This window comes from Oncorhynchus mykiss, chromosome 16, assembly GCF_057628025.1.
Source record: "Oncorhynchus mykiss isolate SJ-2025 chromosome 16, ASM5762802v1, whole genome shotgun sequence".
NCBI classification, from domain to species: Eukaryota; Metazoa; Chordata; class Actinopteri; order Salmoniformes; family Salmonidae; genus Oncorhynchus; species Oncorhynchus mykiss.
This window is the reverse complement of record NC_143037.1, coordinates 78,629,249-78,642,123: the sequence shown is the minus strand read 5'-3', so window position 1 is coordinate 78,642,123 and position 12,875 is coordinate 78,629,249. Positions and strand designations below refer to the sequence as shown.

At 47.4% G+C, this 12,875-nt stretch overlaps 1 protein-coding gene and 1 long non-coding RNA gene across 14 annotated transcripts in view; one reads left to right on the top strand and one right to left on the bottom strand.

Annotated features, from left to right (window-relative positions):
- Positions 1-12,875, top strand: part of LOC149977354 (uncharacterized) — a 460,718-nt gene that overhangs the window by 58,113 nt on the left and 389,730 nt on the right. The gene's annotated exons all lie outside the window — the stretch shown is intronic.
- LOC110492703 (host cell factor 1) overlaps positions 1-12,875 on the bottom strand; it is a 60,780-nt gene that overhangs the window by 25,690 nt on the left and 22,215 nt on the right. For 6 of the 13 annotated variants that reach the window (XM_090204028.1, XM_090204033.1, XM_090204025.1 and 3 more), the window contains 4 exons: positions 11,050-11,183; positions 5,840-5,978; positions 5,335-5,471; positions 3,127-4,174 (listed from right to left, as the gene is read on the bottom strand). In XM_090204028.1, coding sequence (XP_090060154.1) covers positions 3,127-4,174; positions 5,335-5,471; positions 5,840-5,978; positions 11,050-11,183 — 1,458 coding nt within the window. Of the gene's footprint in view, positions 1-3,126; positions 4,175-5,334; positions 5,472-5,839; positions 5,979-10,935; positions 10,993-11,049; positions 11,184-12,875 lie in introns of those variants that run through there. The other 7 variants (XM_090204026.1, XM_090204030.1, XM_090204035.1 and 4 more) reach the window with 2 other exon arrangements.

Below are 12,875 nucleotides of genomic sequence, written 5' to 3'. Positions count from 1 at the left end.
AGGCCAGTTTGGATCAGTTGTATGCACGTTGTTTTGTTCAAACATAATTGTCTATGTCTGGCCCGCGAATTCGTAGCGTTTTCAATATGGCCCGTGTGGTGATTGAGTTTGACACTCCTGCACTAATGTGTCATTTACATCCTGGCTGAGATATATATCTATATCTACACACACACACACACAAGTATGTGGACACCCCTTAAATTTAGTGGATTTAGCTATTTCAGCCACACCCGTTGCCGACAGGTGTATAAAATCAAGCGCACAGCCATGCAATCTCCATAGACAAACATTGGCAGTAGAATGGCCTTACTGAAGAGCTCAGTGACTTCCCAATGTGGCACTGTCCTGTGAGGCCACCTTTTCAACAAGTTAGCTCATCAAATTTCTTCCCTGCTAGATATGCCCCGGACAACGATAAGTGCTGAAAGTCGTCTGTTCTTTCGTCCAATCAATTTTTCCCAAATATAGACAGACCCTATGTGTATAATATCAACTTTCGTGCATTGAGGTTGTCTATGCTTTAAGCTTACGGTTTTATGCCTCAAGAGGGTGCCAGAGATATAGATAACCAGAATTAAAAAAACGTTAACCTCCCGCTCCTACTGGCTGACGCATATTTTGGTTAATCAAAATTATATCTAAATCTAAATGAAAATGATACTAACCTAAAAAGTTACTTCTATTGCCGTTGCAAAACATGGCTTTATGTAGGCTATATTTGACAACAAATACATTGCAGCCTGCAGGAAGAAAATGTCCAGATTAAAAATAAATATCCTATAAATCAACATTGGCTATCCATGGCCTGTCTGCAACAAACTTCAAACATTGTATCAACTATTAACTTGGGTCAGGCCCAAAGCTTGCACTAGCAAACTTGCAACATTGTATAAAATATTCTGGGTCCTCAGAGTTTCCCATGCCAGTGAGGTCAGGATAAGTAGCAGTGCTTAACTTGGGCAGGAGCTTGCTGGAGGGATACCCGCCACCTCAAAATGTTCTAGAGCTCCTGTTCCTCTTATAGAATTTTGTTGAAAAGTTTTGTGGCGCTCCTCCACCTAAATATAAACAGCACCCAGAATGCCAAGAGTGTGCAACGCTGTAATCAAGGCTAAAGGCTAGCCACTTTGAAGATTCTCAAATAAAACATTTAGATTTTTGTTTTAACACTTTTTTGGTTACTACATGATTCCATATCTGTTATTTCATAGTTTTGATGTCTTCATTATTATTCTACAATGTATAAAATAGTAAAAATAAATTTAAAAAAAAAACACTTGAATGAGTAGGTGTCCCCAAAGTGGACTGGTACTGTACGTTTGTTTTAGTGGAGCAGTAACACAATATCGGTCGATCAACAGCCTAACGACCAAACAATCAACTAATTGGGGTCAGCCCTACAGTGCTGTTATTGTGAAGTGGAAATGTCTAGGAGCAACAACGGCTCATTTATACTGCGAAGTGGCAGTCCACACAAGGTCACAGAACTGGACCGCCGAGTCCTGAAGCACGTAAATTCGTCTGTCCTCGGTTGCAACACTCCCTACTGAGTCGCCAAATTGCCGCTGGAACCAACATCAGCACAATAACTGTTTGTTGGTAGCTTCATGAAATGGGTTTCCATGGGCGAGCAGCCGCACACAAGCCTAAGATCACCATGCGCAATGCCAAGCTTCTGCTGGAGTGGTGTAAAGATCGCGGCCATTGGACACTGGAGCAGTGGAAACGCATTCTCTGGAGTGATGAATCACGCTTCACCATCTGGCAGTCCGACGGACGAATCTTGGTTTGGCGGCTGCCAGGAAAATGCTACCTCCCACAATGCATAGTGGCAACTGTAGAGTTTGGTGGACAAGGAATAATGGTCTGGGGCTGTTTTTCATGGTTCAGGCTAGGCCCCTTCGCTCCAGTGAATGGAAATCATAACACTACAGCATACAATGACATTCTAGACAATTCTGTGCTTCCAACTTTGTGGGAACAGTTTGGGGAAAGCCCTTTCCTGTTTCAGCATGACAACGCCCCCGTGCAGAAAGCGAGGTCCATACAGAACTGGATTGTCGAGATCGGTGTGGAAGAACTTGACTGAGCTGCACAGAGCCCTGACTTCAACAACATCGAACACCTTTTGAGATGAATTGCAACGCCGACTGCGAGCCAGGCCTAATCGCCCAACATCAGTGCCCTACCTCACTAATGCTCTTGTGGCTGAATGGAAGCAAGTCCCCACAGCAATGTTCCTACATCTAGTGGAAAGCCTTCCCAGAAGAGTGGAGGCTGTTATAGCAGCAATGTTCCAACATCTAGTGGAAAGCCTTCCCAGAAGAGTGGAGGCTGTTAATAGTAGCAATGTTCAAACATCTAGTGGAAAGCCTTCCCAGAAGAGTGGAGGCTGTTATAGCAGCAATGTTCCAACATCTAGAGGAAAGCCTTCCCAGAAGAGTGGAGGCTGTTATAGCAGCAATGTTCCAACATCTAGTGGAAAACCTTCCCAGAAGAGTGGAGGCTGTTATAGCAGCAAAAGGGGGGACCAACTCCATATTAATGCCCATGATTTTGGAATGAGAAGTTGGACAAGCAGGTGTCCACTACATGACCAAAAGTATGTTGATTTTTATTTGATTAATAAAATATTTAAAAAATGTGCTTAAATAAATGACATTAAAATAAATGACATTAAATTAATTTCCCAGGACTTTTCCGATTTGATAATTTCCCCAAACTTTTCCAGGCCTGGGGAAAAAAACAACATTTTCAAATACAATGACTTTTCCAGGATTGTCATGACTGTACGAACCCTGACTGTACGAACCCTCCTGACTGTACGAACCCTGACTGTACGAACCCTGACTGTACGAACCCTCCTGACTGTACGAACCCTGACTGTACGAACCCCGACTGTACGAACCCCGACTGTACGAACCCTGACTGTACGAACCCCGACTGTACGAACCCTGACTGTACGAACCCTGACTGTACGAACCCTGACTGTACGAACCCGAATCTGTCAACTTGAAGAAAGGGCCGGGTTACAGTCATGCTCAGTGGATAGATAACAGTAGGTCCTACCTGTGGTAGCTGTGTTACAGTCATGCTCAGTGGATAGATAACAGTAGGTCCTACCTGTGGTAGCTGTGTTGGTGGTGCCCGTTTCGTGTGTTTCACACGGTGGATTGGAACACACTCTCTGGACCGTGCCCGTCCCTGTCCCCGTTCCTGTCCCCGTTCCTGTCAGGTTGGACGTAGTCTGAGACGGGGTGTTGGTCGTCCCTGTTTCATGTGTTTCACACGGAGGATTGGAACACACCTTTTGCACTGTCCCTGTAGTCTGCCCGATGCCCATACTGGAGTTGTCCTGCGTCGAGGTAGTGGTAGTTCCAGTCTCGTGTGTTTCACAAGGTGGATTGGAGCAGACAGGAGATGTGAGGGGGGATCCTACTCCTCCTCCTCCTCCTCCTCCTCCACCGCTGGATGACTTGCTCTGGTTATCTGAGGACGAGGAGCTGAGCGTCATGCCCATCTTGTCAGAGCCCATGTTAGAGCGTGCGGTGGTCGAGGTGTAGGTGGTCCCTGTTCTCAGAGTCTCCGGTCGTAGCACCCCGGGCACAGAGCTGGTACCAGAAACAGACGAGGGGGAGAGGTCTCCGGAGGAGGAGGAGGGGGGCGGAGAGGCCGGGGGATCAGACCCGCTGGTGTTGTTGGTTACGCAGGAGCCTTGTTGTTGCTGGTTGGATCCCATGTTACAGCTGGCGGTGGTCTGGGTGTTGGTGGTACCTGTATCGTGGGTCTCTGACGGTGGGTTGGTGCACACCTGCTGTACCTGGCCCATGTTGGAGGACGCTGTCGTTTGAGTGTTGGTGGTGCCGGTCTCGTGGGTTTCGCACGGCGGGTTTGAACACACCCTCTCCACCCCACCATTACCAGTCATGTTAGCGGAGGCCGTGGTAGCTGTATTGGTAGTGCCGGTCTCGTGGGTCTCGCAGGGGGGGTTTGAGCAGACCAGGGTCACGGTGCCTGGGTCGCCTGCCTCGGGCTGGGTGGAGGAGGGGTCGGCGGAGGTGGGGGACGACAGGATGGAGACAGGAAGGTCATGGACAGGCTGAGCCTCCACACCGCTAGGGGAAGTGATTAAGGTCACCTGGGTGGCCTGGCCTCCTGCCTGGCCTCCTGCCTGGAGGACAGAGATGCAAGATGTCAATTAAACAACTTAATACAATTCAATCTAGCCATTATAATTAAGAAAAATTTATATAAAATTGAATGTTATGTCACTCCGAGTGATATGTTTTCATGGTGGCATGTTTGAACAGAAAAATAATTTCCACAGTTCATACAAGAAGCACTGCAACGTCACCCTGACTTATCATAGTCAGCTTGGTGTCAGCTTGGTGTCCCCCGGACATATCATAGTCAGCTTGGTGTCAGCTTGGTGTCCCCCGGACATATCATAGTCAGCTTGGTGTCAGCTTGGTGTCTCCCAGATGTATCATAGTCAGCTTGGTGTCTCCCGGACGTATCATAGTCAGCTTGGTGTCACCCGGACGTATCATAGTCAGCTTGGTGTCTCCCGGGCGTATCATAGTCAGCTTGGTGTCACCCGGACGTATCATAGTCAGCTTGGTGTCTCCCGGGCGTATCATAGTCAGCTTGGTGTCAGCTTGGTGTCTCCCGGACATATCATAGTCAGCTTGGTGTCAGCTTGGTGTCTCCCGGACATATCATAGTCAGCTTGGTGTCAGCTTGGTGTCTCCCGGACATATCATAGTCAGCTTGGTGTCACCCGGACGTATCATAGTCAGCTTGGTGTCTCCCGGGCGTATCATAGTCAGCTTGGTGTCACCCGGACGTATCATAGTCAGCTTGGTGTCTCCCGGGCGTATCATAGTCAGCTTGGTGTCAGCTTGGTGTCTCCCGGACGTATCATAGTCAGCTTGGTGTCTACCGGACGTATCATAGTCAGCTTGGTGTCTCCCGGACGTATCATAGTCAGCTTGGTGTCTCCCGGACGTATCATAGTCAGCTTGGTGTCTCCCGGACGTATCATAGTCAGCTTGGTGTCTCCCAGGTGTATGCCACCAGGACAAGCTCAGCAGCAAATTTAAATGGAAGTCAATCCATTCCAAGTATTAATGACGACAGTATGTACCTGTACTAAACTGGACTGACATAGCAAATGTGGTAGATAAAACACTAGGGCTGCAATTCTGATCTTTTTTATTCACTAATTGGACTATTGACCAATTAGATTAGCTCTTTTGCCGATAATTGGGCAAAAGATCAGAATTGGGCTACCTGTGTAAACGCATCCTACGTCATCGGCATAAACTGTACCTGTGCTGCGGAGACGGTGACCTGTCCTGGCAGGGTCGTCATGGTGCCCAAGGTGGTGATAGGAGCAACGGTGGCAACACTTCCTCCTGCCAGGCTGGTCGACACTGTGCCAGTCACCGTACCCAACGTAGTCACACCTGTTCAGAGGGAGAACATTGAATTATGAATTGATTGACGGCCATTGGTAGCGCTAACAGACTGGTTCCCAGGCTCGTGTAACGGGACTGATGCTGCAAAACAGCACAAGCTAAAGCCTGCCGGTGACCTGTTGATGATTCAATGTGTCGCTAACTAAATTCACATTAAATCACTAACTTAAATCACTAACTAAAATCACTAACTAAAATCACATTAAATCACTAAGTAAAATCACATTAAATCACTAACTAAAATCATATTAAATCACTAACTAAAATCATATTAAATCACTAACTAAAACCATATTTAGTAGCATAACTAGACATGACTAGCAAAGCCGTGATGAGATTATCACTGAGCTCCTTACCTGTGGTTCCCTTGACGACCAGGGTGGTGACGTTAGGCTTGACACCGGAAACCGTTACCGGGGAGACGAGACGTACACCTCCCATGGGGACGGTCCGTAAAATAGTTCCGGGCTGTCCTGGGGCACCCTTCAGCACCACCTGGTAGTAACATAATAATAATAACAGCATGTTAATCTACATAGAGGCCTTATATACAGTAACATAGTTCCGGGCTGTCCTGGGGAACACTTCGGCGCCACCTGGTAGTAACAGAGAATGTATACATGTGCAATATAGGAAATATACACAGTTATTCCCCTGAGCAAGGCTCTTAACTGTTATACAATTTAAAATGTTATATTATTTTTCAAATAACTGACTTAATGTTGCTGGACCCCAGGAAGAGTAGCTGCTGCCTTGGTAGGAACTACTGGGGATCCATAATAAACCCCAGGAAGAGTAGCTGTTGCCTTGGTAGGAACTACTGGGGATCCATAATAAACCCCAGGAAGAGTAGCTGCTGTCTTGACAGGAACTAATGGGGATCCATAATAAACCCCAGGAAGAGTAGCTGTTGCCTTGGTAGGAACTACTGGGGATCCATAATAAACCCCAGGAAGAGTAGCTGCTGTCTTGACAGGAACTAATGGGGATCCATAATAAACCCCAGGAAGAGTAGCTGCTTCCTTGACAGGAACTAATGGGGATCCATAATAAACCCCAGGAAGAGTAGCTGCTGCCTTGGTAGGAACTACTGGGGATCCATAATAAACCCCAGGAAGAGTAGCTGCTGTCTTGACAGGAACTAATGGGGATCCATAATAAACCCCAGGAAGAGTAGCTGCTGTCTTGGCAGGAACTAATGGGGATCCATAATAAACCCCAGGAAGAGTAGCTGCTGTCTTGACAGGAACTAATGGGGATCCATAATAAACCCCAGGAAGAGTAGCTGCTGTCTTGGCAGGAACTAATGGGGATCCATAATAAACCCCAGGAAGAGTAGCTGCTGCCTTGGTAGGAACTAATGGGGATCCATAATAAACCCCAGGAAGAGTAGCTGCTGCCTTGACAGGAACTAATGGGGATCCATAATAAACCCCAGGAAGAGTAGCTGCTGCCTTGGCAGGAAATAATGGGGATCCATAATAAACCCCAGGAAGAGTAGCTGCTGCCTTGGCAGGAACTAATGGGGATCCATAATAAACCCCAGGAAGAGTAGCTGCTGCCTTGACAGGAACTAATGGGGATCCATAATAAACCCCAGGAAGAGTAACCGCTGCCTTGGCAGGAAATAATGGGGATCCATAATAAACCCCAGGAAGAGTAGCTGCTGGCTTGACAGGAACTAATGGGGATCCATAATAAACCCCAGGAAGAGTAGCTGCTGCCTTGACAGGAACTAATGGGGATCCATAATAAACCCCAGGAAGAGTAGCTGCTGCTTGGCAGGAACTAATGGGGATCCATAATAAACCCCAGGAAGAGTAGCTGCTGCCTTGGCAGGAACTACTGGGGATCCATAATAAACCCCAGGAAGAGTAGCTGCTGCCTTGGCAGGAACTAGTGGGGATCCATAATAAACCCCAGGAAGAGTAGCTGCTGCCTTGACAGGAACTAATGGGGATCCATAATAAACCCCAGGAAGAGTAGCTGCTGCCTTGACAGGAACTAATGGGATCCATAATAAACCGCAGGAAGAGTAGCTGCTGCCTTGGTAGGAACTAATGGGGATCCATAATAAACCCCAGGAAGAGTAGCTGCTGCCTTGACATGAACTAATGGGGATCCATAATAAACCCCAGGAAGAGTAGCTGCTGCCTTGGTAGGAACTAATGGGGATCCATAATAAACCCCAGGAAGAGTAGCTGCTGCCTTGGTAGGAACTAATGGGGATCCATAATAAACCCCAGGAAGAGTAGCTGCTGCCTTGACAGGAACTAATGGGGATCCATAATAAACCCCAGGAAGAGTAACCGCTGCCTTGGCAGGAAATAATGGGGATCCATAATAAACCCCAGGAAGAGTAGCTGCTGGCTTGACAGGAACTAATGGGGATCCATAATAAACCCCAGGAAGAGTAGCTGCTGCCTTGACAGGAACTAATGGGGATCCATAATAAACCCCAGGAAGAGTAGCTGCTGCTTGGCAGGAACTAATGGGGATCCATAATAAACCCCAGGAAGAGTAGCTGCTGCCTTGGCAGGAACTACTGGGGATCCATAATAAACCCCAGGAAGAGTAGCTGCTGCCTTGGCAGGAACTAGTGGGGATCCATAATAAACCCCAGGAAGAGTAGCTGCTGCCTTGACAGGAACTAATGGGGATCCATAATAAACCCCAGGAAGAGTAGCTGCTGCCTTGACAGGAACTAATGGGATCCATAATAAACCGCAGGAAGAGTAGCTGCTGCCTTGGTAGGAACTAATGGGGATCCATAATAAACCCCAGGAAGAGTAGCTGCTGCCTTGACATGAACTAATGGGGATCCATAATAAACCCCAGGAAGAGTAGCTGCTGCCTTGGTAGGAACTAATGGGGATCCATAATAAACCCCAGGAAGAGTAGCTGCTGCCTTGGTAGGAACTAATGGGGATCCATAATAAACCCCAGGAAGAGTAGCTGTCCCTGAACGAGGCAGTTAACCGACCGTTCCCCTGAACGAGGCAGTTAACCCACCGTTCCCCTGAACGAGGCAGTTAACCCACCGTTCCCCTGAACGAGGCAGTAAACCCACCGTTCCCCTGAACGAGGCAGTAAACCCACCGCTCCCCTGAACGAGGCAGTAAACCCACCGCTCCCCTGAACGAGGCATTAAACCCACCGCTCCCCTGAACGAGGCAGTAAACCCACCGTTCCCCTGAACGAGGCAGTTAACCCACTGTTCCCCTGAGCGAGGCAGTTAACCCACCGTTCCCCTGAACGAGGCAGTAAACCCACCGCTCCCCTGAGCAAGGCAGTTAACCCACTGTTCCCCTGAGCAAGGCAGTTAACCCACTGTTCCCCTGAACAAGGCAGTTAACCCACTGTTCCCCTGAACAAGGCAGTTAACCCACCGTTCCCCTGAACGAGGCAGTTAACCCACCGTTCCCCTGAACGAGGCAGTTAACCCACCGTTCCCCTGAGCGAGGCAGTTAACCCACTGTTCCCCTGAGCAAGGCAGTTAACCCACTGTTCCCCTGAGCAAGGCAGTTAACCCACTGTTCCCCTGAACAAGGCAGTTAACCCACTGTTCCCCTGAGCAAGGCAGTTAACCCACCGTTCCCCTGAGCAAGGCAGTTAACCCACTGTTCCCCTGAACAAGGCAGTTAACCCACTGTTCCCCTGAACAAGGCAGTTAACCCACTGTTCCCCTGAACAAGGCAGTTAACCCACTGTTCCCCTGAACAGGCTAAGCCACTGTTCCCCTGAACAAGGCAGTTAACCCACTGTTCCCCTGAGCAAGGCAGTTAACCCACTGTTCCCCTGAACAAGGCAGTTAAACTACTGTTCCCCTGAGTGAGGCAGTTAACCCACTGTTCCCCCACTGTTCCCCTGAACAAGGCAGTTAACCCACTGTTCCCCTACTGTTCCCCTGAGTGAGGCAGTTAACCCACTGTTCCCCTACTGTTCCCCTGAGCAAGGCAGTTAACCCACTGTTCCCCTGAGCAAGGCAGTTAACCCACTGTTCCCCTGAGCAAGGCAGTTAACCCACTGTTCCCCTGAACAAGGCAGTTAACCCACTGTTCCCCTGAGCAAGGCAGTTAACCCACTGTTCCCCTGAGCAAGGCAGTTAACCCACCGTTCCCCTGAGCAAGGCAGTTAACCCACTGTTCCCCTGAGCAAGGCAGTTAACCCACTGTTCCCCTGAGCAAGGCAGTTAACCCACTGTTCCCCTGAACAAGGCAGTTAACCCACTGTTCCCCTGAACAAGGCAGTTAACCCACTGTTCCCCTGAACAGGCTAAGCCACTGTTCCCCTGAACAAGGCAGTTAACCCACTGTTCCCCTGAGCAAGGCAGTTAACCCACTGTTCCCCTGAACAAGGCAGTTAAACTACTGTTCCCCTGAGTGAGGCAGTTAACCCACTGTTCCCCCACTGTTCCCCTGAACAAGGCAGTTAACCCACTGTTCCCCTAGTGTTCCCCTGAGTGAGGCAGTTAACCCACTGTTCCCCTACTGTTCCCCTGAGCAAGGCAGTTAACCCACTGTTCCCCTGAGCAAGGCAGTTAACCCACTGTTCCCCTGAGCAAGGCAGTTAACCCACTGTTCCCCTGAGCAAGGCAGTTAACCCACTGTTCCCCTGAACAAGGCAGTTAACCCACTGTTCCCCTGAGCAAGGCAGTTAACCCACCGTTCCCCTGAGCAAGGCAGTTAACCCACTGTTCCCCTGAACAAGGCAGTTAACCCACTGTTCCCCTGAACAAGGCAGTTAACCCACTGTTCCCCTGAACAAGGCAGTTAACCCACTGTTCCCCTGAACAGGCTAAGCCACTGTTCCCCTGAACAAGGCAGTTAACCCACTGTTCCCCTGAGCAAGGCAGTTAACCCACTGTTCCCCTGAACAAGGCAGTTAAACTACTGTTCCCCTGAGTGAGGCAGTTAACCCACTGTTCCCCCACTGTTCCCCTGAACAAGGCAGTTAACCCACTGTTCCCCTACTGTTCCCCTGAGTGAGGCAGTTAACCCACTGTTCCCCTACTGTTCCCCTGAGCAAGGCAGTTAACCCACTGTTCCCCTGAGCAAGGCAGTTAACCCACTGTTCCCCTGAGCGAGGCAGTTAACCCACTGTTCCCCTGAACAAGGCAGTTAACCCACTGTTCCCCTGAGCAAGGCAGTTAACCCACTGTTCCCCTGAGCAAGGCAGTTAACCCACTGTTCCCCTGAGCAAGGCAGTTAACCCACTGTTCCCCTGAGCAAGGCAGTTAACCCACTGTTCCCCTGAACAAGGCAGTTAACCCACTGTTCCTAGGCCGTCATTGAAAATAACAATTTGTTCTTAACTGACTTGCCTAGTTAAATAAAAAAAAATGGTCAAATTTCTGCAGCATTTTACAAATGTTAGTTTTACTAATGTGAGCCACTCACGTTATGGCTTTTATTATAAAGGGGTTTATTAATGACTTGTACATCCTCTTTACCTGTGTGAGTCCCTGTTGACCAGCCCCAGTTCTGGGCATAGTGCTGATGATCATGCCTGGTGTTACTGTACCAGGATTAAAGGTTAGAGAGGGGATAGAGGGGGGTTGGGGTACCTGTGTGAGTCCCTGTTGACCAGTCCCAGTTCTGGGCATTGCGCTGATGATCTTGCCTGGTGTCCCGGTGCCTGGTGTCATCATCTTAGTGGTAATGATGGTAATGGGGGACTTCATACCACTTCCTGTCACTCCTGACCAGACAACAGATTAAAACACATTAGTACATGTGGTAGGCAAGGGGGAACCCATTTCTGGTAAATCAATAAAATAAATCCCAGCACACTTTTGGACTCATTTAGTCGGTACCTGATAAAAGTACAATATCATTGTAAATTAATGTTGAAAATTACATTTATATTCCCGAAAATTAAATTGAAAAATGATGCCATAGCTAGAACAAGTAGACGGAACAAGGAGCCAGACGTTTCACCAGATATCTAAACCTGAAGAATCCGGTCGGAATTTCCACTCCCCACCAAATATGGTCATGACAGGAAGCCCAGTGGCCGGCCGTGGGAAGAGATGGAACTGGGCCAAATTTCTGCTCGCGGAAGAAAATCCCGACCTCAATACAGATTACAGTTTTTTTTGTTCTTAATGTTTACATTAAGGGGTGTTAAATCTATAAGACAAAACTGCAGGTAAAATCCTATGGGTGGTATGACTACTAGGGGGGGCCAATACAATTCTACTGCAGTCATACAGTTGTTCGTAGTAGTAGTAGTTGTTCATAGTAGTAGTAGTTGTTCGTAGTAGTAGTAGTAGTAGTAGTAGTAGTAGTTCGGCATCTGGAGTCTGCTTTGTGGCAGGTGAAATTATCCCAAATTATCCTTCCATTTGCTATGTGCATTAAAGCGACTCACAACAACAACAACAACAACCCAAAACCAAGTGATCGGTTGTGTTCCCTACGTTCTCCTTTCCCCCCTCCGTTACGTGTCTCTCATTCAATTTCGTTCCCCGCCACTCCCTCTGCACATGCGAGTGGTGTGCACCGAAGCCTACAGAAACGTACTTGCTTTGCAAATGTGTCTTAATTTCTACCAATCTGTGTGTGCCAGTTACGGTTTTCATACCCACCTTTTCATGGAGCAGTTTAAATTTTATAAAAAAAAAAAAAATGGCTTCATATCTCAAAATCATTGTCACGTAGTTAATCAAAATTATAAATAAATTATAAAAACCTCAAAGTTACTTATATTGCCAACTATGTAAAAAAAACATTTTTTTAAAAGCCTACATAAAGCTAACAAATAAAAACATTGCAGCCTGCAAATAGACGATATTTGGATAACAATAAATATCCTATAAATCAACATTGGCTATCCATGGTCTGTCTGCAACAAACTTGAAACATTGTATCAACTATTAACTTGGGTCAGGCCCAAAGCTTGCACTAGCAAACATTGTATAAAATATTCCTGGTCCTCAGAGTTAGTTTCCTGTGCCAGTGAGGTCAGGACAGACACAGCCCTAGACCTATTTCATGATGTTTCCACTGGATCAGAGCATGACATTTTGTCCCTTTCACACAGAGTGGTTATCGAAAGAGAGAGCTAGACATTGAGGAACTATTGTCATTCTCAATGGATGTAAAAAACCAAATCATAATAGAATAAAATAAAAGACTTGGTTTGCTTGTTGTTTGGGGTGAAGAAAACATGACTTTGAGAGGCTCTACAGCTCATTAGTGGCGGTGAGTTAAGCCAATCAGAAATACTATCAGATCCCCAAATGGACACATTTATAAATCCGTATGTAGTTTTAAAACACCTCATTGCTGGAACCAACTACACAATACATTACAATAGGATGTTCTGGTACCTCATCAATTTTAGAAAAAAAATATTGATTTCTCACCTTCTTAATGAGAAAAGTAATCG